The 26,909-nt window shown below is 45.9% G+C and overlaps 1 protein-coding gene across 1 annotated transcript in view; it reads right to left on the minus strand.

Moving 5' to 3' along the window:
* The window catches only part of FASS (tonneau 2 (TON2)), a 107,958-nt gene that overhangs the window by 12,335 nt on the left and 68,714 nt on the right, over positions 1–26,909 (minus strand). The window contains exons 9-10 of the mRNA XM_087701019.1: positions 1,461–1,593; positions 732–796 (exon numbers count right to left, since the gene is read on the minus strand). Of these exons, the coding sequence (XP_087557145.1) occupies positions 732–796; positions 1,461–1,593 (198 nt within the window). The remainder of the gene's footprint in view (positions 1–731; positions 797–1,460; positions 1,594–26,909) is intronic.

A 26,909-nucleotide genomic window follows, 5' to 3' on the forward strand; every position in this document is an offset into this window, starting at 1 on the left:
TGCAAGGTATTCATTTGGAGAAGGTTGGTGGGGAGAATGGTGGTGGGGGGCCTCCCCCTTGCATCAGCCCTTCACCGCAGAGGTATTTCTCATGGGAACTACGATTGAGTCTTCCCATCACAAATTCATTTCCTGCCCTTTTACTCAGAAAATTTTGGGCCCTTCTCTTGGACATTTGGCTTGCAATGGTAGGCACAAGGATGCATCCACTTGACTAGGTTTTTGGTAAAGCTAAATACCATGGTCTGCCACAACCTCATATGAAGATCCTATTTCACTTTTTCAGATTTTGGGGTTGCTGGCATAAAAGGGTCACTCGCAATGCATTCATTTTTTATGCCGCCTTGGGCATTCAATGTCCTGTTGCAAAGCCTAAGGAACTTCTCCAATGGCAGCTTGACCTTCTACAGCATACTAATATCTTGGTCAAAGATGAATTAGTTTCTTGGCAAATGGTAATCTCCTCTGTTCCTTTGCTGTGACTTTGTATCTTTTACACATGATGGACTAGAGCCATCCTACTTTTTGTAAACTTGCAATCTTGTACTTGTACTTTTTCATAATTAATACAATTACCTATTACAAAGAAAGAGAGAGAGAGAGAGAGGTGTATGTATTTGAACTTGGTGCCAATCGTTCTATGTTTGGAATTATGTTTGGGCAAACATGTTTCAGATTTTTTAAAGCTCAAACTGTTAAATCAGCATGAAAATACACATAGAGATGCATACCTGATGAAGCTCCATCAATTCTGCAAGGCAGTTGCTCAAAAGAACTTTCTTGATGCAAAGCTTTCCTGCAAACAACGGATTCTATTGTTAACCTCTTCATACATTAACTAGAACAGAGGCTACAGCTAATAACCTCTTTACAAAATCACCCAGAAAAGGCAGTAAAATGGAACTCATAAACCAGAGAAAATCAGGGAGGAACGAAAATCTTGAATGTAGCCCTGTCCAACGTCTATTGCCGTGCCACCAACATCAGCATACAGCTCTGATACTGGGCAGCCCTTGCCATACATATCACATGTTTAGCCCCCATTATAAAACTAAAGGATATCTTGCTATGTAAAGCTCAGATGATTCTTAGTGCTGCTCCATGCTAAGAATAAAGTTCATATTCTCCTTGGACAATGAATCCCTCTTAATATTTGTACTTCTAGATGAGTCAGCTTGTCAAGGACAGGTACGCTCACAAGACTACTTAGAGGGATCCATCCTAACCATAGCAGCTTTTTGGAACAGGTTCTTTTCAGGCAATCTCAAAAACAACTTGTAACAGCATCACGATGTTTCATGCACCAGAACATCTTAATTTTCATTTGCAATAGAGAACATTCTTGGGAAAAAAACCAAGCACTAGACAAGAATCCCAGATGTACTTAGAGTGCCAGTTTGTATCTTGACAATGCCAATACTCTAGCAATTCTTACTTTTACTTTCCTCCCTGAAACATACCTCGCCTGTGTGGATCACAGAAAAAGAAAAACTTGCGAGCTGCTATTCGGCAATACATTGGCAAGAAGGGCACTGGTATTTCTCGAAGCTGTGCAAGATTAGGGATCAACCCTCGGATATATGCCTCCATTTCCTAGCAGAAACCACAATCTGCATAGTTAAATCTCTGCAACTGAGAGAAAGCAAGGATGTTTACTAATGCAACTTTTATACAGAAGAATATCCAACATCTGATTAATGTTGACTGAATACAAAGATAAAACAAGCTCCTGATATTATACAAACAGGGAGTTCATATACTTCAAGACATATGTGGGTATTATGGTCATCCCTTAGCAGTTGGAGACATAAGGAGCTGTTCCATTAGTCCGTTGCCATTCATTTCATACATTATTTGGGTCTTTGGGTTGCTGTATGTCCACCATCCTTTTTTGGGGATAGTCTCAAATGCAGCAGCCTGTCTTTTCACACATATTACCTCCATCTGTTCAGAATCAGTTTCCCTCACCTGTTATCTATCATCATGCACACTACGATTTGCATTCAGCTCATCTTCAGCTATTTTTGTACCACACTCACTCACTTCGTGAGATCATCATCTCTCCCTCCACCATCTCCTTCCCTATTCCCTATTGCCAAGTGCCATTCTCCAACATCCTTGGGCTAAATTTATGGTGATAGTGGCATCTTCTCCAGCTAGCGTTCCTTCCCACACACAAGCGACAGCTTCCAAGCACCTTCCCCCTTGTATTTGCTGCTCACCCCCACCTAGCATCAACTTCCACTAGCCTCGTGACAGCTCTCACCTCTCAAGCGTCATCTCAGTGTTTGCGTTTGGCTGCCCTGGAGGTCCTCCTCCACCAAGCATCTACATCATCAGCCTAGTGTCAATCTTTTCAAGCTTGCATTTTGGTTCATGGCTACTCTCCATCACTTTTCCAGCTGGCGCTTCCATCATCAAAGGTGGTTCATCCTTGCGTTTGGCAGTTTTTGATATCCCTTCCTTTAGGCAACAATGCACCAATTCTAGGTGGCATCCAACACCTGCATTTGGGCTGTCTCAGAGGTCACCTTAATCAACGACTCTTCATCCTCCCTGCGTTGTAGATTCAAAGGCTCCTCACCCTTTGATGGCAATCTCCTTGCTCCAACTGACACCTCATCATTCCTACATTTGCAAACTCAGAGGCTTCTTCAGCAATCTCCTTGCTTCGGGGCATCTTTCATGCTACGGCACCCTTGTATTAGATTCACTTCATTATTTCATTCATTCATTTGAGTTTCTCTTCTCTTCTCTTCTCTTCTCAGTGTTTGCCATACACACTCTTGTTTCTCCCCACAAACCCTATTGTCTCTCTAGTTGCTCAATCATTTCTTGACAATCCTGACATGCTAGCATTTCTTTGTCCGATTGAGTGAAGTTGTCCACCATTGTTCACTTTCCTCTACAAGACTAGGCACTAGTATGTGTCCATCTCTCAAGGCTGCTATTTCTATGTTAAGCACATTTGCTTGGAGGTGGTAATGAGCGAGACGATTACCACAATTAGATCATAGTAGCCACGGAATGGAAACAAGAACAAGAACGGAGGTCTTGAGGGAATGGGAATGAGGCCCTAAGGGGAACAGGAACATGCGGGAAATGACTTCTATTGTATATATAGTAAATATATATCTAGATTCATTGATTTATATATTTTACAAAAAAACTTCAAATGAAGCATAAACAATTTGCACAACATGATCGTCTATTCCATAGATGATGCATCAATTACATCGAAATGGCACATAAGGCCCAATTAGATGATAATCTAAGATCAAACTAGATGAAGAGACAAGAAGCATCAAGATAGCCCGAAAGCATGAGAGAGAGAGAGAGAGAGAGAGAGAGACTATGGTTTCAACTGACCTAGTTCTTCCTGACAATGCTGCTCCTTGGCTGGATATTGTTCACTCCACTCCAGCTGTCCTTTTTATGTGATATTTTTGTGTTATGGTCCTAGAGGCCTTTCAGCTTGTTTTGTGTTTATTTTGTTTTTCTTAGCTGGCCTGATGGTCTTATGTAAATATTGCCTTTCAATTCAATTATCTTCATGAAAAGAGAGAGAGAGAGAGAGAGAGAGAGAGAGAGAGGATTTCCCTTTGCAAAAAAGAAACAGAGAGAGAGGATTTCATATAAATACAGAGAGCTGTTTGAGAGATTGTGTGTGTGTGTGTGTGTGTGTGTGTGTGTGTGTGTGTGTGTGTGTGTGTGTGTGAGGATTTCATATAAATGCAGAGAGCTGTTTGAGAGATAGTGTGTGTGAGTGTGTGTGTGTGTGTGTGTGTGTGTGTGTGCACGCGTGCTGTAAACAGTAAAAACAGATAGGGTGAGAGCTGTTTAAGAGAGAGAGAGGATTGGCATATACCTATTTGAGTGCAACAATTGGTCCATAGATATGATTATGGAGGTGTGAATGTGATGTTGCAAAGACATCTTGTATAGGTGAGACTTTTACCTCTTTCCCAACAATGAACATTGAAGTCCCACATTCCCCTTTGGTGGAAGGGCAGCCTGGACATTCTCCTTAACATTCCCCTTAACGTTCCCCTTCACATTCCCCTCGTTCCCCAGGCTGTTTCCCTTGCTGCACATTCCCTCTTCAGGATTCCCTGTTCCCTAGCCTTTTTCAGGGAGTGGAACGCGTTCCCCATTCCCAAGGGAGTGGAATGGTGTTCCCCTGCAACTATGAATGAGATACCTGTGGATCTGCAATGATCACCAAAGCCTTTACAGCAAGTTTCCAATGATGCGAGACAAATCACCTTTCATTTGGTGACCATTGGTTGAAGCAGTATACGTTCTTTAGAGGTGAAGAGGCTTACTACATCATTGCCATCACATAAATATCCTCAAGGTAGCTTCTTTAGAGGTGAAGAGGCTCACTACAGCATAATAATTACATCATTGTCATTTGCATAAATACCATCAAGGTAGCATCTGGCTGATAGTCCCATAAACGACAAAACGGTTGCACTGTTTCTATGTGACCTTGGGAAGCATTTTATCATAACAAGTTACAACATGGCAGGGTTCTGGCTGATAGTCCCATAAACGACAAAACGGTTGCACTGTTTCTATGTGACCTTGGGAAGCATTTTATCATAACAAGTTACAACATGGCAGGGTTCCGAATGGTGGAATGATGTTCCCTCACAGCTAGGGACAAGGAATGCATTCTCCAGGGATGGAACATTCCAAGCCAAGTTCCTGACAGTCCCCCAAGACGGTCCAAGGCCATTCCCTGTAAAAGGAATGGGTTGTCTTGGAACAGTAAACTTAAAACTTTGAAGGGCCTGTTTTTGGGCCCATTTCTCCCTGTCCTTTCGCCCTGTTTTGCCCATGCACCATACTTCCACCCTGCTTGTGCCATCTCCCTACCATCATCTCATCACACACATACACTCACTCACACACACACACACACTCTCTCTCTTTTTTTTTTCGTAAAAGGTAATTGTATTAATTACGAAAAAAATACAAGATTACTTGATTACAAGATAGTTGATGACACTAAGCCATCAGGTGAAGAAGTTCTCTCGCTCTCTCTCTCTCTCTTTCTGATTACAAGAGGCACGAGGGCCCTAGGCCAACGTGTGGGAAATCCCCGTAGTAATGCACTAAAAAGTTACACCAATCATGGCAACGACCCAGAGGCAATTGCCATATGCCAAGGAAGCAAATCCTCCCGAGGGAGCAAGTCTGAGTGTCGGATGAGATCTAGCTGCCAATGCAAGAGGCCTTTAAGCCTGGCAATATGACGCGGTACATTAGAGGCCGAATCAAAGAGAAAAGCATTGCGCGTGGTCCAAATGTGCCAGCATCCCCAGAATCTGAAAAAGTGAAATAAGATCTTCATATGCAACTGCGGCGGTGTGGGATACTTCGGGCGCACAAAAACCCAGTCGAAAGGAGTTAGTGAGGACCCCACCACAGTGCGCCAAATGTGCGACAAGAGTGACCAGATATTCTTGGCGAGCGGGCAAGAAAGGAAACGATGTCGGGCCGATTCCGCCGTTGTGGCACAGAAGAAACAAGTGCCATTCGAGATGCAACGCTTGGCAAGGGCCGAGGCAAGAGGAAGACCACCAATCATTACCCGCCAAAGAAAGACCTTGCATTTGAAAGGTGCCTTATTCAGCCAGCCCTCCATTAGCGTTGTCTGCCACCATGTCAGCGACTTCCGCAGTCCCCAAACAGTATTAGCTTTGTCACCCAGCCATTGGTGATCCTAAATGAGAAGATGATACACCTGATTAGTAGAGGCCTTTTCCAGACTCAACCGGCCTGCAAGGTCCCAGTCCTGCCAAGGGCGATCCACAGCCAGGGCAGGAAAGGGTTGCCTACCCTGAAGTTCCGACGAAAGCTTTCCCCATAAATCACGGTATCCGCGCGGGATCTTGAACAGTCGTCTAGCAGTCCGAAACGATACAAGGACATTGCGAGTGGCAAGGGTAGCATCCGCAACCGACGTCACACCTAAACGGGCCATGCGGTTAAATCTCAGTCTGAGCTGATGTTTATCTTCACATGAAAGTAGTCGCAATACTGCCAACAATTCCAGCTGAAAGGAGTTAGTCTGCAAGCGGTCCCCTACCGGGTGCCAACGGGCCTTTTGGAGCACCACTTTCCACGAGCCGACCAAGTGCAGTAACAAAGCGGAAGAGGGGCTAGAAAAACGGGAGTCTGCATTAAGGACATGCCACCAGGAGGCCCGAAGCCGGGTGTTTCCATGGCGGAGCCCGCTGTCCTCAAGAAAATAACGAGCTATGATGGTCCACGGGTGATGATCCACACACATGGCACGAAAAAGGGACCAGCGGAGAGCTAGCATATGATTTTCTGCATCCAAAAGAGCTCCACCACCCATGCGCTTAGGGATACATGTATGTGACCAGGAAATCCATGAAATGCCTGTCTTCAGGGAATCCTTCTTCCATAGCATGAAACGGATGGGATGAGTGAGAGCCTTCAAAGTAGTAGGCGTCCATGGCAACAATGGCAGGAAATACGTTAGCATTGGGAGCATAATTGACTGAGCCACTTTGAGGCAGACATGGAAGGGCCACGCTTGCGACTTCCAATACATAAGCTTTGCCGCCAGTTTTTGTGAAATCCACTCCAGTAGGTCCTTTGGCCGTACATCCACCCCCAATGGGTATCCAAGATGCTTGACAATAGAGCCACGGGAAACCACCTGGCCTTGCCAGCCTAATGACTGTAAATCGGGCTCCGTACAACTGAGAATGGCTGACTTAAAGGCATTGATGCGAAGCCCCGAGGCCTGACCAAAAAGCGTCCAAACATCTAATGCCTTGCGAATGTTGTCCCTGTCCGCCTGCAAAATCATAAAGGTGTCATCAGCCAAAGATTGGCTAATGAAGTGCTGGCCCAAAGGAAGAGACAACCCTGCCAGCTGAGCAGAATCTGCCATGGAGGATAACATTGAAAGGACCGGGTGAGTTGCCAGGGCAAAGAAAAGAGGACTCAAAGGACAACCCTGTCTGACTGAGCGTGCAAGGACAAAGGGCTCTGTAACCCCACCATTGAGCATAACTCTGGATGAAGCCGCCGCACTAATGGTGTAGATCAATCGGGACATCCGGGTACCAAAGCCCATAGCAGACATGAGATCTGCAATGAAAGACCAGTCCACATAATCAAACGCCTTTTCCAAGTCCAATTGAATCAATACCACTTCCTGACCGGAGTGTCGCGCATAGTCAATAGCCATTTGCACATTTAAGATATTATGCAGAATGTTGCGGCCCTTAATGAAACCATATTGGAGAGGATGCACAATAGTGGGAAGGTGCTTGTGAAGCCGATTCGCCAACACTTTGGAGTAGATTTTATACATGGAGCCCATCAAAGAGATTGGTCTCCAGTGTTGCAGCTTTGACGGCGAAGGGACCTTTGGAATCAGTTTGATAAGGCCTTCTTTCCATGAGGAGAGCATGACCCCTGTTTCCCAAACCTGCTGAAACATGACCACCAATGGCTTCACCAACTGCGTGGCCGAGCTCTGAAAGAATTCATTAGTGAGACCATCCCAGCCAGGACTTTTATCCGTCGGCAAGTGCAACAAAACATCCATAACCTCCTCCTCACAAATATCCGCCTCCAAAGTGGCTTGCATATCCAATGGAACCTGCTGGTGGACCAGATGATAGAAGACCGAGCGGGCATGCGTAACCTGGCTAGAAGGCAAGGGAGAAGAACCAAGAAGTTCCATAAAATAATTTCTGCACATATTGACAATGGTCTGCGGATCAGTGACCATGCGACCCTCCGAATCCTGGAGTCTGGTCATATTGTCGCGAGCCGGAGACGCATGCAAGGCACGAAAGAACTTATGAGACTGGCAGGCACTATCTTGCAATGTGTCAGTCAAGTTATGCAGTTTGGCCTGCTGATAAGATTTTAACTGAAATACTTGAAGAAGATGGGCCAAATGCCTCTCCAATGACAGCAGAAAATCATCATCCGGGGAATCCAGGAGCAAGGAACGGACCAAAGCCAGTAACTCCTCTGCTGCAGATCGACTCTCTCTCTCTCTCTCTCTCTCTCTCTCTCTCTCTCTCTCTCTCTCTCTCTCTCTCTCTCTCTCTCTCTCTATATATATATATATATATATATATATATATATATAAATAGGTAATTGTATTAATTAAGATACAAGGTTACAAGATGCAGGATGGCTCTAGGCCATTGTGCAGAAACTCAGCTCTATGTTACATAAGGTCAGATGACTAAATGAGTACAAAAGGTACAGGAAAGAAGCAGCAAAGATTGCCATATGCCAAGGGACCAAGTCCTCCCTAGAAAGGAGATCAGTGTGCCAAATAAGGCCCAGCTGCCAATGTAGGAGACCTTTCAACTTAGCAAGATGTTTCTAGCCCCCCAAACGTGGAATCAAAAACAAAAGCATTCCAAATTGTCCAATTCTACCAACAACCCCAAAAACAGAGGAATGGAAATAGAATACTAATATGTGGTTGTACTCGAGTAGGATATTTGGGCCGAGCAAAGACCCAATCAAAGGGGCGCAGTGACATACCAACCACAACCGTCCAAATAGTAGACAATAGAGACTAGATTTTCCTTGCCAAAGGGCACCAAAAAAGGGTGGCAAAAAGATTCTACACTGGTGAGGCAAAAAAAAAGAAAGGAGCCATTGGAAATGCAGTGTTTTGCAAGTGTTGCAGCAAGGGGCAGCCCACCAACCATGACGCTAAAGAAAGACTTTACTTTTGCAGGGTGTCTTATTGAACCACCTCCATGACCATCATTTTCCACCAATCCCGAGATTCATGCAAGGCCCAAACAATATTGGCCTTACGTGACCAGCCTGTGGTGATCCTTAATTATAAGATGGTACCTTGATTAGCGGAAGCCTTTTCCAAATGGAGTTGACCTGCAAGGTCCCAATCTTGCCAACGATGATCAAAAACAAGGGCAGGGAAACCGTTGTCATGAAAAGGTGGTCCAACAAGTCTCTATCACCTCAAGGGATGTGAAAACCCCTCCTAGTGGTGTGGAAAGACATCAACCCCCAACAACTTACCAAAGTGGCATCGAAAATTAACAATAAGCCTAGTCGTGCCATGTGATTTAATTTAGGACGAGCCTCTTGCTTCCTATCCCACAATACAGCTTGGACACTACCTAAAAACAGTTCATGGCCAAATGATCATCGATAGGGTGCCACTAGGCCTTTGAAGAACCAACTTCCACAAGTAGACGAGCTAACGGACCAGGAAAGAAGAGGACAAGGAAAAGGGAGCATCAACATTAAAACTTGCCATCAAGTTCCATGAATGGTCGTATTGCCATGACCCACATCCTGCTCTTCCAAAAAGGACCGAGCAACAAAGACCCAAGGGTCTCAATCAGTACACATGGCACAAAAGAGAGACCATCGAAAAGCAACCATGTGCGTGTGCGCATCCACAGCCCATACTTTTAGGAGTGTAAGAATGGCTCCAAGAGATCCAGGAGATGCCTACATGCAAACTATCCTTTGTCCACAGCATCAAAGCAAATGTGTCCGGTAAGAACCCGTAAGGTCGAGGCAGTCCAAGGTAATAGCGGCAAAAAGTAAGTGAGAATGGGGACCATGATGAATTATGCCACTTTAAGGCAGACGTGGAAAGGCCAAGCCTGCAATTTCCAATAAAGAAACTTCGACCTCTAATTTCTATGAAATCCATTGCAACAATTGCTTGGGCTAAACATCAACACTCAAGGAGTAACCCAAATGCTGCATGTAACATTCCCACACGACATCACCATCCCTTGCCATTGTAAAGACCATAAATTTGGTTCACCACAACTGATGAGAGAGGGTTTGGTTGCATTGATACGATGACCAGTGGCTTGCCCAAAAAGCTTCCATACATTCAATGCCTTGTGAAGGTTCTCTCGTTCTACTTTGTGTTGAGAGTGTACTACATCTAGAGGATGGCAGCTATGAAGGCTCATAGGCATAGACCAAACTTATATATACTTGAACATGACAGAGACAAAGTGACTCAACTGGAGGACACAAACCAAGTAGCAGGTACACTAAACTAAAAAGTAAAATGACAGCAACATTGAATTCATCTCATATGAAAATGACAAGCAAGTACAATGTTAAATAGAGTTGGGTAGGTGACAGTCTTTCCCTCTATCCCTATGGGATTACTACAGCCTGCATGTCCTCAGCCTATCTGCTCTTACAAAGAGGTAGCATGGATGTGATTGCAAATCTCAACACCCCTCCTCAATCACAACCAAAAGTACAAAGTGTGTAGAGGCTTTAGTGAAAGCAACACCTACAAAGTGTGGGCACACCATAAACATGGCAAAACACCAGAGGCTGTCGCAGAAAAGGCTAAGTATGGGTACCACACACATGGTGGACATCCAAAGGCTGTAACAGGGGCCTCACAAAGTGTACAGAGGCTGTAGTACAAGGCTACATGAGGAGTTTACAAGCTTATGATAGAAGCATTTGGGCTTTAGACATTACAAGGCTAAAACAATCTATCAGAGTAGGCGTAGAAGGACTTCTCCTTCTCCTAGTGGTCTTCTTCTTCCTTTGCTCCATGGTCTTCTTCTTCTTTAACTGCAGCAAGATAGGCCTTCTGGGACCTCTTTCTAGCATGGCAGAACTTCTCAGTGTGTCCCATCCTCTTGCAAAAAACACAGAAAAGCTGGTCCTTCTTGCCTTTGTACTTGTTACTAGTATATAACACTTGTTCATCTCTAGTGGTGCTTGGTTTTTCCTTAGTTTTTAGCTTCTTTTCCTCCTCTAACAGTGATATCTTGATATCAACAAGCTTAGCGTTTGGCATATTGACTAAGGTTGTTGATACATTATTATATTTAGGAGGCAAACTTTTAAGCAGAACACCAATACAAACATCTTCTTCCACTTTAATGTTGATTCCTGTAAGCTAGGTTAGAAGTCCTTCCATGTAATTTAGATATATAGCAAGTGGTATGCTGGACTTCATGTCAAGCCTGAAAAATTCAATCAAGAGACCATACTTTGATGACTTAGACTATGCACCAAACAAAGTGTCAAGTCTCTTCCATGTATCATGTGAAGTATTACAGTTATCCACATGGTGGATATAGCTGTCGTCTAGCTCTAGTTTGATAATGGCCTAAGCCTTATCATCATTCTTTTCCCAAGTGACTGCCAAGTCTGCATCACGAGACTTCTTTTCTTTGCCATTTGTAGTGGCCCAGAGACCCTTCTTCATTAGGATGAGCTTGATGCGGATCTGCCAGGTGTGAAACTCCACCCCTTTGAACCCGACGGTTGGAGAGTCATTTTTCCATATTGGTGTTGCAAAGGCAACAACAAATCAATTCACAATTTTTAGCTCAGAGGTTGATCTTGAGTGTGCACAAGTGTCAAGAGACACTAGATGAGTAGTATCAAGAGATACTAGTTATGACAAACTGAGTGTTGCTTGCTTTGTTGGACTTGAGGCCTTCAAGAACCTTCAGAAATCTGCTCCAAATCTTCCAAATCCCCTCCTTGCTTTAAAGCTAGTCTGGTTTGGTAGTAGACTCAAGTGACAAGGTGAAAATGAAGCTTGAGAAGGGCTATGCTTCAAAAGATTTGCGAGCAAAATCTCCAAAATATTCCCTTCTCAATGGTTTGAGGATAAATCTTGCTGGAGTCTTCAGTGGCCCGGCAAATCAGAGTGAATGTCTTAATCCAAGTGGTAAGAGAGAGAAAATGAAGAAGAGGAAAAGCTTGAGTAATTTTGGCTATGGTGTTCACAGTTAGGGTTTGCTGGCAAGCCTGGTTTTTCCTTCTGTGTGGGCTGTAGACTTGATCATTTCCCAAGATTTTTTTATGGAAATGAAGCTTGGTAGATAGGCTACCAAAGCCCCATGATGGCACATTGAATCGCACACAGCGCATGAACCACGCCAACATACAGATACAGATGGACACAGAATGACACAACGAGTTGAAAATCTGACAATGTTGGGCAGAGGGAGGCTCAATGTCGAGGTGTGTTGTGATGCAGAGTTGCGCCTTGAGTCAAAGGACAGATCCTTAGAAGAAAGCGTGTAGAGATAATGTGTCTATTGCGAGATCCAAGAGCTCAATCAGAGCTATGTGCTGTTTGGCTATGGCAAAAGAGAAGTTTGAGTGGAGCTCGAAGTGGGAATGGAGTTGAATATGAAGTCATGAGTGAGCTAGGCAATGATGGAGGAGAGCTACGAGAGCAGAGAAAGGACTTGAGACATGCTAAGCCATGCTCAGCTGCGCTCTGATACCATGTGAAAACACAGGATCTAGAGCATGGCAGCTATGGACGCTCGTAGACATAGACCAAACTCATATGTACTTGGACATCACAAAGACAAGTGACTTGACTGAAGGACACAAACCAAGCAGCAGGTACACTAAACTGAAAAGCAAAATGACAGTGACATTGCATTCATCTCATATGAAAATGACAAGAAAGTATAATGTTAAATAGAGTTGGGTAGGTCACAATCTTTCCCTCTATGCCTATGGGATTCCTAGAGCCTGCATCTCCTTAGTCCATCTGCTCTTACAAAGAGGTAGCATGGATGTGATTGCAAATCTCAACAGTGAGCAAGTGAGTGAGAGCGACATAGAGAGAGAGAGAGAGTACGATCTGATTATTTGGGTGCACCAACAATGTGTTGGTACACAAAGAATAAAATGTATTTATACTTGGGGCACGTAAGGATGCATTCACATGTACAACTAAATAATACACATGTACAATACATGGAGGTAAATAAAGGACCTTTATCCCAACAACCTCCCACTTAAAGGTCCTAAGTGAACCTCTAACCAACTCCCACTAGTCGTATGCAATGCTCATGCTGAGCCTTGCTTAGACTTTTAGTGAGAACATCTACAAAGTTTTCCTGTGTTTTGATCTTAATCAATGTGATTAGACCATCTTCCAGAATCTGTCTAATAAAGTGATATCGTACATCTATATGCTTTGTGCGTGAATGATACATGGCATTCTTAGCTAGATACACAGCACTCTGGCTATCACATCCCAGCATTGGAGTACTCATAGACATGCCGAGATCCTCTCAAGTCTGCTCAACCATATAGCTTCCTTAGAAGCTTCACTAGCTGATATGTATTCAGCTTCACTAGTACTCAGTGCTACAATATTTTGCAACCTGGAGCACCAAGAAACAACCCCACCAACAACTGTAAAGACATATCCGCTAGTGGACCTGAGAGTGTCCAAGTCACCTGCCATATCTGTATCACAATAACCCTGCAAACTAAGTGCACCCTACCCATAGCAAATACACTTTCTTTGTGTACCTTTTAGATATCGAAGAATACACTTGATAGACTTCCAATGTGTTTTGCCAGGATTTGACATAAACCTGTTGACAACTCCCACTACATGAGCAATGTCTGGATGAGTAGCAACCATAGCATACATAAGAGAGCCACAAGCTAATGCATAAGGAACTCGCTTCATAGCATTGAATTCCACGTCATCTTTTGGGCTGTTGGCTTTACTAAGCTTAAGATATAGAGGTAAGGGCACCCCAAGAGGCTTAGCTTTAGCCATGTTAAATCTGTCCAGTACCTTTTCAATGTACTTCTCTTGAGATAAGAACAGCAATTTCTCTGTTCTATCCTTGCAAATCCTCATGCCCAATGTATGCTCTGCATTCCCCAAATCTTTCAAGGAGAAAGCTGATTTCAACTGATCTTTGAGAGCATCCAAGCTAGTCTTTCTTTTCCCAGCTAGCAATATATCATCTACATACAAAACAAGTATAATGGAGTTGCCATCTATATCTTTTCTCATATACAAACAATGATCTGCATGGCTGCATGTAAACCCATGAGAGAGCATAAAAGTGTCAAACTTTTTATATCACTGCCGTGGTGCTTGCTTCAACCCATATAAGCTGTGTTTTAGTTTACACACCAACTACTCTTTTCTAGGAACTACAAAACCATCGGGTTGTTTCATGTAGATTTCTTCATCAATGTCACCATGCAGAAAAGTTGTCCCATATAAGCTGTGTTTTAGTTTACACACCAACTACTCTTTTCTAGGAACTACAAAACCATCGGGTTGTTTCATGTAGATTTCTTCATCAATGTCACCATGCAGAAAAGTTGTTTTCACATCGATTTGGTACAGCTCTAAATTCAATATAGTAGTGAGAGCAAAAAGCACACCTAGAGTGGTCATCTTCACAACAGGTGAGAAGACCTCTTGGAATTCACAATCCCTTCCTTCTATACATACCCTTTGGCAACTAATCTTGCCTTGTACTTGGGTTTCCATCAATTGTCTTTACTTTGTAAACCCATTTGTTTGGAAGAGGTTTTCTTCCTTTGGGCAACGACACAAGATCCCAAGTACCATTAGCATACAGAGATTTAATCTCTTCCTGCATAGCTAGCTCCCACTTACTACTGAATTTGCATGACTCAGCCTCTTTATATGTAAGAGGCTCACCCTCATCTGTAAGCATCACATAGTGCAAAGAGGGGTCATATCTATGTGGCTGCCTTCTTAAGCGCGTAGACCTACTACCCAATGATCTACATTTTCAAAAATTGGGTCTACATCAGGAGATATGTTATTTTCAGCATTTATTGGCTGCTGTAAGCCATATTCAGCATGTTGTTCATGCTGTACAACACCTTCATTTTCATAATCAGCAAGTCTATCTTGCTATCCATGACCTCCTTGTGCTTTTATTTGATGTCCATCATCATTTGGCTCAAAAATAACAAACTGATCATCAATTTCAGCCTGTGGTACAGCAACATGAGCCTCATCATTTGAAGTAATAGCTGGCTGCAAATTCTGAAATTTGACCTTTTTCATGTCTTCATCAAAAGGCTAAAGTACTTATCAGCAATTTTGCCTCATTGAACACAACATTACAGCTGCAAACAATTTTCTTTGGCTGTGGTAACCACACTCTATAGCCAAATTCACCCTCATCACCATAGCCCATGAAAATGCCTTTGGTGGATTTCGGGCCAAGTTTACTTCTCAGCTCATCTCTAACATGCACAAAAGTCTCACAACCAAATATCCGTAAATTGTCATATGAGGCCAATTTGCCACACCAAACCTCCTCAAGGATGCCATAATTTAAGGACCTGTTTGGAGAGCAGTTGCAAATGTGAACTGTGGTTTTAAGTGCCTCTCCCCAAAATTCATGAGGGAGATTAGCAATGGGCAGCATGCACTGCACTCTTTCACACAAAGTCCTATTGTATCTGTTAGCCATCCCATTTGAAGAAGGGTGTAAGGAGCTATAAGCTCCCTCTTGATTCCATGCAAGTCACAAAAGGACTTAAACTCAGTAGATGTGAACTCACCCCCATTATCAATTCTCAAGCATTTCAGCTTTATACCTGTCTGAGTGGTCACAAATGCATGAAAAGTTTTAAAAACAACAGACACTTCACTTTTCTTTTTCAACAAATAAACCCAAATCTTCCTCGAGCAATCATCAATAAAAGAGACAAAATATGCAGCACCACCCAACGATTTCACTGGCATACTATATACATCAAAATGCACTTAGTCCAAGACATTGGACTTACAAGAGACACCAGAGTAAAAGGAATTTTTCATTTGCTTTCCAAACTGATAGTCATTATAAAAGTCAAGTTTAGAGCCTTTTCCATCGACCCTCTTCAAAGAGGTGAGGACATCAAGTTCTTTCTGGCTCATATGACCTAATCTATTGTGCCACAACTCCAAATGACAGTCAATTTCAGCAATTGCAAGAAACTTGTCATTCAAAGCTTTACAGTGCAGACAATACAAAGTGCCCTTCTTGGATCCTTTTGCAATCAGCATGGAGCCCTTTTTCAATTTCCACAAACCACCACCAAACAGTGTAGTGTAACCATACAGTCAAGCTGTCCAACACATAGTAAACTCTTCTTGATGCCAAGCACATATCTGACATCTTTCACCACAAGCTCTTGCCCATTATCCAAAGACAAGTGTACAGTGCCAATCCCATCAATGCTCAAGCATGGTTATTTCCAAGATATACTTTTTTATAACTGCCTGCATTGAACATAGCAAAACACTCCAAGCTAAGAGTTACATGGAAAGAGACACCAGAGTCTACAATCCAAGTCTGAGTGACACAATCATCAACTGACAAAAGTGCATCAATCATATCAACCTTGGTAATCTGCATATTCTGCATGTGACATACAAGGGCATCATAATCTACTGCACGTAGTACATCAACCTCTACATCCGAGAGCTCCTCTATGACTACTGGAGGCCACATTGGCCTTTTCCTTGCCTTTGGTTGCCTCAGATACATCTGTCTTATCCTCTTTCTTCTTTTTGTCTCCTGCATTCTTCTTTCTCTCTTGTTCCTTCTTGTAGTACTTGCAATCAAGCTTCTTGCGGCCCTTTCGACTGTGCTCAGCTACACGCTTGGACTCATCTAGTCGCATATTCACCAACTTGCGCATTAAATGCATCCGATTAATAGGTGTAGTGATCTCATAGGTAGTTTTCAACTTCTCCCATATTGCATAACCAATATCTAAGCCCTTAATAATTGTCAAAAGGTCATCTATGACACCCATCTTTATATAAACCATAGACTTTTCGTTGACTTTGGCCCAATCTGCATCACACACTTGTGCGGGTTTATCTTCTTGCAAAGCATCCTCACAATCCTTTAAGAACAATATGCCCTACATACAGACTTTCCAAAGGTCAAAGCCCTAACCATCAAACTGTTTGATTTCCATCAAACTCTTAATGTCAGAACAAGAAGAAGTTGCAGCCATTTTTATCACAAATACTAGTGTAAATGCACTGAACTGCAAGAGCACAAGCTGAACCAGCAAATACACTGTTGTTCTTGCCCAACCAGAAATAAATCTCTATTGTTTTTACATAAACTAGCCACCACACGAGAAAATACTACAGAAATTCACCAAAATCTGCACCAAATCCCATATTTCCAGATCCAACTGTGCATAAATGTCAGCCAATCTGACCCAATTGAGCAAAATTTCATCATTACATGAAAAGCCCCAATTTTTCCGAGTCCAATGTCAAGAAATTTTACTTGAATGAGTAAAATTCCGACAAATTTGGCAAAATCCCCAATTTAACTAAGGTCAACATGCACAATGTCTGCGATTTCTGACACAAATGTCACTGTCAAGCATAAACAAGATCAAATCTGGAAAAAGCCCAAAATTTTCCGAACCAGATTTGCATAAACCTAAAACCTGTGCTTCCACGTGTGAACCCCCATCAGAGAAAGGGGATAAGTGAGATTAAAGGAATTTCTGAAAAAAAGATGACGGGAGGTTCCGTTGACCCGCTTGACTCCGTCCCGTGCGCAGTGCTGTCCAGCTGGTCACCACAACTCCGTCCCACGCGTAGTGCCTGCCGCCTGGTCCCTGCATCAACCTATTTGCTGTTGGTTGCAACCTATCTGCATGTCGCCTGGACTAAGAGTCCGCAGCTGTGCTCCTGTCGACCTGCAGCCGTTGATTGCTGGACCCTCACGTGCGCCTGCTCAGCTGCCTGCTACTCCTCTTCAGCACGACCTGTGTTGCACAGGCCTTCTGCACAACGACCTGTTCGCTGCGTCTATCGCTTGTCAGTGTTGCAACAGGCGACTAATGCATGTGGTCTCGGGAAGCGCGCACAACCTCTACTCTAATACCAGTTGTTGAGAGTGCTACTAGAGGAGTGAGCAAGTGAGAGAGAGAGAGAGAGAGAGAGAGAGTACGATCTGATTTTTTGGGTGTACCAACAATGTGTTGGTACACAGAATAAAATGTATTTATACTTAGGGCATGTAACGGTGCATTCACATGTACAACTAAATAATAAACGTGTACAATACACGGAAGTAAATAAAGGACCTTTATCCCAACACTTTGAGGATCATGAATGTGTCATCTACTATCGATTGGCACACAAAATGTTAACCAAAGGGGAGGGAAAGACCAGCTAGTTGTCCTATCTCCACCAAATGAGAGAGCATGGAGAAGACCAGATGGGTCGCCACCCAAGGCAAAGAACAAGGAGCTCAAAGGACAACCCTGTCTAATTGAGCATGCAAGAGTGAATGGCTCGCTAACCCTACCATTCAATGTGACTTGCAAAGGAGCACCCGTACTAACTGTGTGTATCAGACGAGCCATGTGTGGGCCAAAACCCATAGCATGCATGAGCTCTACCACAAAAGACCAATCCAAATAATCAAAACCTTTCGAGATCCAATTGAACCAGCATGACTTCCTGCTTAGAGCAGGGTTGTCCACATCTGACAGACAGGTCAACTCATCCGGCCCATCCTGTCCTGTCCGGCCCATCGTGTGACATGTCCGATCTATTCCCCGCCCAACTACGCCGTGGCCCCATATGCCAACGGTCACAAAAGTGACTGCTTTTCCTCCTTTTTTTCTGCGCTTTCCTTTCTTCCTTTTCTTCTTTTCTTTCCCTCTTATCTTTTCTCTCTCTATCCTTTTTTTCTCTCACATAAAGACTCAATAGAAAAGTTTGAAGTTTAAACTAACAAGCTTAAAAACTCTCGCTCCCCTCTCCCTCTCTCATGATTCATCCATCTCTCTCTCTCATATACACACAATGGCACAATGCAACCATCCTCTCCCATGGGCTACCATTCTTCTTCTTTTTTGCAAATAAAGTGTGGCTAATTATATTACTTCAAAAAAACCCTGAATACAAGGAAGTGCTCCTACTCAACATACTAGTTGGAGCTGATATAGAGTCACACAAATATCAAATATGCAGGCCTCTCAAGGCGGTCTAGGGGGGATGGGGACAAGAAGCTATGGAGCAGGGGTGTACCACCATTTGGGACTGCCTACCTACATCACGAAAAACAATTCCTAACAGCCCCAAGTGCACATGAAGTGAACGGAGCTCCTGACGAAGCTCGAGATTCGCCTTGCACCTGGTCCCATCGGCCGCGAAGGGAGTGGATGATGGAGGTCCAAAGCTCTGCCAAAGTCGCCTGTACAGAAAGTCTCTCTCCTCCAAAACCTCCTGACGCCGTGCCTTCCACACCCAATCTATTATCCATTTTTTGTAATTCATGAGAAGACCAAAGTTTCTTTTTCCTACATGCATTTGTTGTTTGCTTAATTAAAAATATCTTCCATGTATACTCCAGATAAGAAAAAGGCCAATGCCAAGAGAGGTGGTAAGCTAAAAGAGAGGTGACTCTCCTCTTACCACTTAAGACCCCAAAGGGGTGCACCACTTGAAACTTTGCTAACCTTCTGGTAATCTAGAGCCTAATGCTTGTGTGTAGATGTATGTACATTTAGCAAAGAACCCAAATCTCAAAGGAAACACACTTGAACAAGGCAAATGTATGGCGAGACACGCATGTCATGCTCTTGGGATGTATGCAGTGAATGGAGATGCATTAACAGGAGTTTGAGGTCACTTTTGGACCTTTTAGCATATAGAGAGAGAGTGTGCTCTACCAATGAGGAGAAGGATTTCGTGACACAACTTTTTTCCATCCATCTAGTGAGACTCCCTACAATCTCCCATACCTCAGAGCAATCTGCTTTGGGCTCCAATACCTAGCGGATGGGTAGAACCTCCAAGCCGGCGACTGCGCACGACCCAAGCCTCAATAAGGAAGATCGTGTCCTGCATCCCAGCCTCATATAGAAGGTGACGAGCCTGGCCGACTGCCTGCCAATAAAAAGCTCCCCATGAGATACATCCAAGGCTAGGTGCTATGCTGCGAAGGATGCGGCATGCTCCTCTCCACACTAGTTGCGCCACCTCACATGACCAGAGGCAGTGCTTGGGAGTTTCCAAAAGCTGTTGCGTGCAGCATTTACATCCTCCATCCTTCTAGATCTAGGCTAACCAACTCCTTGCTACCAAGCCTCCATGTGCCACCATCCATACGAAATACGATACCCTCCTCGGCCTCCAGTTGTCCCATAGGCGGCGCCAGAAAGTCTGTCGGAAAGCATCTGTGATGCTGTGCTCCACCCAGTTACTGCTACGCGATGGCACCCAATCCATGTCCTCCTGTATCAGCATGTGTCTGCCAATCCTGGCTATACACTCCAGGAACCTCGATGGCTTCTTGGCGACCGCAGTGGCTAGCCATAGCCACTCTCCTGGATCCCACTCTAGCTCATCAAGTGGTCTGCCCTCCCAAATCCAAAGGCGCCACTCTCGGAGCTCCTCCCAGAAAACATAGGGGTCCAGTCGCCATGCCTTCCCTTGAAGGCCCACCACCCGAATCCTCCTCCACAAAAGGACAATTATCCCCTCATCCTCCTAGAAAACATAGGGGTCCAGTCGCCATGTCTTCCCCTGAATGCCCACCACCCAATCCTCCTCCACGAAAGGACAGCTATCCCCTTATCCTACTGCCATCTGTCAAGGGCCAGACGCCCCCCCTCCTGAACGGTGAAGAAAGTCCCATGCGGGGAACTGCCTATTCTACCTGCCACCTTTAGGGGGATACCTATCGATGAAAACTTAGCGACCCATACCTCTCCGAGCTCTACCGGCTCTCATACCAGGGGGCCAAGCAACTCCTAAGGTATTGGTGTGTCAATCTCCCTTCTCTTGGACTTGACTCCTCTCTGGCAACCTAATACTCGCTACAACACCTCCTCGTCCACCAACCTGTACACCTCCCGCCAGGTCCTAATGGTGTGAGCCGGGGGCCGGCCTCCCAACCAACCCATTGGATGTGGGGGCACTTGCCCATCTGTACCCCCTCCTAATCTTTGACATGGGGGTTCCAGATCACCGGCTGACAGTCTATCTCTTCCTGGCAACCTGGAGCTCTGAATTAGGGCCTTACGGAGGCCCTGCCACACACGAAGTAAGCTAAGTAGGAAGGGGGATCTGGGGGGCGTGATCTGGGCCGTCGTAAAGATCCATCTCAAGGACGGTCTCCATTCCCCGCCAAGCCTCGGTCTGCACTCCTGGAGACCCTCTTGCGTATTTGCTCTCCGGAGGTGCTCGACTGGTGTGCCTGAAAGGACTCCCCGCATATCGTGTCCCCCTTCCATGCCCGAAAGGCTGCTGAGGTGCCGAATGAGAACTTTGAGTGCCTGTCCTCTAGGCTAGCAATGGTTGCTCGTGCACACCCCTGTGCGTGGAGGATGGGATCCCTCGGTGCCTCCTATAGTAATCTATGCATGGCTGCTAGGTCCCGCTGAAGTGCCCTCTCCTCCTCCTAGCTCTGCTGCCTGGCCTCTGTAGGGCTGCCTCCTAGCAGATACTGCTCGACTCGGCTAGGACCTCTACAACCTCCTTTGCGATCCGGTCCCTCCTACCCGACTACCTAGTCTGAATCTACTCAATCTGTCTCTTCACATCCTCCCTTCCATAGATCGAGTAAAGGATCCGACACCGACCGTGTACCTAGGGAAAATGTTGGGGGATCAAGTGTCAAGAGGACCAAGTAGTGATTGGACAGAGTGGTGCTAGCCAACTGCCCTATCTGGCCTCCACAAGAGCATCCCCACTCTCCCACATAGAACCTGTCCAACCGCTCCAGCAGGACTCCGCCTAGCTACCTCTATCCCCATGAGAAGTCCAACGACCTTTCCCTCTTATGGAAAGCTGGGTCTCTCCAAGCATCGCGAGCTCCTACTACCAGTAGGAAGACCTCCCATGCCTCCTGCTCCTCCCCAACCATGCCCTAGTAGTTTCTGCCTCTACCTTGCTTGTCCTCTAAGGCCTCCAGGTTGTTGAAGTCTCCTCCAACAATCCAAGAGTCCCACCTCCGGGAGTCCTGATGCAATCCCCACCCATGTCGGGGCATACAAGTGCGCTTTGCCGCAAGCCTGGACGGTGAACTCCAGTCCCCCATGGTAGCCCTCGGGTGTGGACCATAGGGGTGATAGATGCTCTGGGTGGTACTACCAATGCATCTATCCGCCATGCTGAGAGTCATGACTCTGTACACTAGTAGAAACGGGCCGCCTGTGCGAGGGGCCACTCGATCACATCCCGCGGAGCTCTCCACTATGGAGGGGCTCGAAAGATAATGCTCAACTGTGGAACCTCGTCACCGGCCAACCACCAATTAATGTCCATCATGCAACCTAGCCACTGCTATGCAAACAGTGCTAGTCCTCCTCCCATCCACTGGGAGATGTGGTCCGCCACCTGACTCTTCACCTCCTCTATCTGTGTCGTCATCCAATCCCCTGAGTGAGAGGACTAAAGGAAGAAGGTGTAGTTTGATCCATCCAATGGTGCTAGTACATGGACCTTGCCCCTTTTTGACTTACGTACCACGAAGATCCCCACCTCCGGAGGTAGTAGAAACTCTTCGTGCTCCGTAACTCTCAAGTAGGACCATGGGCTACTGCGGAAGAGAACTCCCGTGGTAACAGTTGCACCTGTCTCAAGAAAGTGTGACAGGTGGCAAGGGCAGATGAGCTGGTGGCTGTGTGGGGAGAGCAAGATTGCTAGTGCGAGGAGGATGTAGGCGTGTGTGGCACATCTCCTATGGGAGGAGGGAGGGTGGGTCTGAGGGGGATCACCTATACCGAGTGCGGATCAGCATAGGCGAGGTGCTCGACAGGGAAGGTGGTGGGGGGGAAAGAAAATTGAGGGATGGTGGGGTGGTCGAAGATACATGACGGGTGTTGGGGGAGTCTGTGGGGCGGGTGGTGGATGTGGGGGACTGCGGCGGCCGGGTGGAGCGGGCAAGGGGGGCTGCGGAGTGCTCTGCTCGGGGGAGGAACATCACTCGCCCTCCTGCTCCCAATTGCCGAGGTTGTGTCTAAGGAGCTGGCTACAGCCCCCCTACCGTCTCCCTCTCTGTCGTCTCTAGACCTGTGTGAAGCCGTCAACGTCCACTTGCGGGCTTGTCGGACAGAGCCGCCTTGCCTCCGAAACATGTGCAATCTACTGCCTGATGCCCAAAGTCGTGGCAACGCAGGCATGACCTTGGTTGCCCAGTCACAATAACCTGCTGCCTAAAGGAGTGACATCCTGCCTCAATCTCCGGGAACTTTGGTATACTCTTTATGTCTTTCACAGCCACTCGTACCTTTGGGACTCCTGTAGCTATCACTACATCCGCGAAGGAGACAAGAAGAACTGTGCCGAAGAGCCGTCCAAAGTCCTCCGCTAATTGGCGGTACTCTACTGCCAATTCGGGGAAAAGTAAGGTGACTGGATGTCTAAGAAATCTGTTATGAAGCGCAAATGTCTCCACTGTGAAGCCGCTATACCAAGGAACCATGTAAATGACCCCCTTCATGGAGGCATAGGGTGAGCTCTCCCCTAGCTCATGAGCTGCGTCCACAGAGGTGAGTCGAACCATGAAGATCCCTTGGCCGATGAGGACTATCTCCGCGATCTGCATTGTGCCAATGCGCAGTGTGGAGTGGAGCCGATTCCACAACTGGGCCCTCGATGGGGAGTGTTCAACGACCTGACCAAAGATCGTTGTTTCTTTCAACTCCAGCTCCGTGGCGCGGATGGCTAAGAATTGTTCCTCAGAGAGGATGGTGCGCAAGGTGTTTGACTGGGGGACACTCGCAAAATGCACTGGCGTCTGACCACAGGTTTCCATTGCGCGTCCTTGCTGAGGACCTACCTATCACGTTGCTTTGCTATCAGTGGGGAGAAAGTTGCTGCAGAGGAAGGGAGCAACTGGGGGGTGCGGAGGGGAGCACGGGTAGTGGGTCTACCAGACGAGTGGTGGATTATAGGGCGGACGGGGTGGGGACCCTCCCCAACCTCCCATTCCCCCCCTGACCCTAGCCTACAGCCCACCCCTTCTAGGATCACCAATCCCCCACCACACCCGCCATGTACCTCCGACAATCCCACCATCCCCCGACCCTCTTCCCCCCCACCACCTCCCCTACCGAGTACCCCCTTTGATCCGCACCCGGTTCAGGTGATCCCCCTGAGACCCACCCCCCCTCCTCCCACAGCAGGTGAGGAGCCACATACGCCTACATCCTCCTCGCACCAGCAGTCCTCCCCCTCCCACACAGCCACCAGCTCATCTGCCCCTTCCGCCCGTCACACTTTTTCGAGACAGGCACAGCTGTTGCCACAGGAGTTCTTCCGCAGTGGCCCATGGTCCTACCTAAGAGTTGCGGAGCGCAGATAGTTCCCACTACCTCTCGAGGTGGGGATTTTCGTGGTTCATAAGTCAAGGAGGGGCAAAGTCCATCTACTAGCACCACCAGATGGACCAAACTACACTTTTTTCCTTCAATCCTCTCACTCAAAGGATTGGACGACGACACAGATAGAGGAGGAGCTGAAGAGTCAGGTGTGGCAGACCACATCTCCCATTGGATGGGAGAGAAAGGACTAATACTGTTTGCACAACAGTGGCCTGGTTGCATGATGGACATTAACTGGTGGGCTAGTGGCGAGGTCCAACACTTGAGCATTATCTTTCGAGCACCTCCACATTGGAGAGCTCCGCGGGATGTGATCGAGTGGCCCCTAGCATAGGCGGCCCGTTTCTACCAGTGTACAGAGTCACAACTCTTAGCATGGCTGATAGATGCATTGATAGTACCACTTGGAGCATCTATCACCACTATGGTGACCGAGGGCCACCATGGGGGACTAGAGTTTGCCGTCCAGAGTGGCGACAAAACATACTTATATGCCCCATAGTTTTTCCTCCTCATCGGTAGCTTCCACACCGAACAGATGCGTGTTTGGTGAGTCACAGCTTTCCCCATGAGCTTACACCTTGCATCCTCGAATGTTAATAGTCTCCACTATAGTGGGGCACGTGGTTCCAGGAAGTTGATTGTTCAGCAGGAGCTACAGCCTGCCCTGGCCGGACGGATCGACATCTTACTTCTACAGGAGCACAAGCTTACTTCCACACCCAGGCCCAGTAGGTTGGAAAGATACTCCTGAGCAACTCACACACTTACTGGGAGCACGCCATAGGTACCCATGGTAGGAGTGGAGACGTATGCACCTCTATTGGCCCGAGTCTCACCGCTTGTGTACGAGACTACGGGACGATAGTGGTAGAGAGGGTTCTATGGATCAGATTGGATATTAGGAACTCGTGCCTTGGAGTCCTCAATGTCTATGCCCCTACAGAGGTTAGGGCACACAGCAGGTTCTGAGTGGAAATCGCGAATGGACTCCCAGAGGTCGACTTCTCGATCGTTGGAGGAGACTTCAACAACCAGGAGGCTCTGGAGGACCAGTAGGGCAGAGCCAGAAACTACCAGGGCATGGCCGGGGAGTAGCAAGAGGCATGGGAGGTCTTTCTATGTAACGTGTCCACTTGTGGAACACGTCTTAGCAGCCCATCGGGAGGGGATTCTAGAAAGCGCCACCCGGCACTCGCAAGGAATGTCACAGGGTTTGCGATCTAGGTCTTCCCGAGTCTGCCCCGAAGCAGAAGAATCCGGCCGTTCCCACTTAGGACCAACCTAAAGTCAGGGTTTCTTTCCTATCAGCCAAGTCTCTAGGAAGTAGCTAGCATCGAGCTCCAGATGAACCACTTTGCATAGGAATAACAAAGTCAAAGCAGATTTATGCTGCACTTGGTTCATGGAGAATGAGAAACAAGAGGGATGTGAAGCTCAACCTCTCTGCCCATAAGGCATAGTTCCATTCTGCTCCCCTAAAACAGCATAAATCAGGATTCTAACTCTATTGACTCTGAGTCTTCACAGTTTCGTTATTACGTCTTTTGAGAAAAGTTCCCAGCTAACCGGGACCACCCTTCCATAGGACGGACCCAAGTCACGTCCACCGCACTTTTCTCGATAACTTTAGTTGTTTAATTAGGTCCTATCACATTTATGTGCGACATTTAAAATCAGCTTCATTAACTAAGCCTTTTAGGGCACAGAGTTCGTTCACGTAATTTACAGCACATGCACAAAAACAAAACAAGCAGTCGTTTTATCAAACAAGTTCCTTAACTTATCTTTAAGTTAATCTTTGTCTCCTGCCTATACAGGAGAATTATATATCCCTTCTGTCCAACAGAAGTACCCGGTCCAAATCACATGGCACCGAAATTTCCATCCTTTATCTAAAATAGGATCTTCCAACGTCCTAGACGTTGGGCTCACGGGGATCTCCAACTCCATTTTGGACAAGTAAGGGGTGTCCAGAGCTCCACCTAACCCACAAGTGGTCAAGGAGTGAGATGCCATTTCCGTGGTTGGCCTTTTCACCACTCGACCATCGGCCTATGAATCGAGCAGTGCCCTCTCAGGATAATCCGCGATGTGATCTTGGAGATGATCCATGCGTGCAAAATATCCTTCCTTAATTAATCCAATTAAAATTCAAGCACAATCAAAGCAATCAGCCCTAATATCATATTCTAGAAAACCATTCCTTTATTCCCATGGCAACTTGTCATTACAGACCCCTACCATTCATTTGCCATCAACACAAGCCTTGGAATATTTATCCAAATCACAATGCAACAATCCCTTGATTGAAAGAAAAACATTTAGGGTGTTGTTCAATCAACCAACAAAACTAATTGAATTTTTCCCAACAATACAATAATAGACGCGACAATAATTCCATCGCATATTCACTCACCCCCTTGGGGTCAAAGAGTAGAATTTACTTAATATTCCCTCCTTTAGCCTAAGGCATATGCTAAAGGTTCCAATACTATACATGACGTAAGTCCTATCATTCCAATGCAAATTAATCAATCTAGCAAGAGCATTTATGCCTCTTCTCTAAGTAACAATTATCTTTTAGCATTTTCGTACTATGCAATATTTTTTATTGGCTTTATCTTCCTTTCTCCTAAGGCAAGGAGTCGCATGTCATCAATGTAAAGTTTACATAATCTCTCCCATGTATGTACCGTGCATATGCATTTGCGAACTTTAAACAATATTA

Source organism: Lygodium microphyllum, chromosome 19 (genome assembly GCF_053477565.2).
Source record: "Lygodium microphyllum isolate KBCC chromosome 19, Lygodium_microphyllum_v1.1.10, whole genome shotgun sequence".
In the NCBI taxonomy this organism is placed as follows: domain Eukaryota; kingdom Viridiplantae; phylum Streptophyta; class Polypodiopsida; order Schizaeales; family Lygodiaceae; genus Lygodium; species Lygodium microphyllum.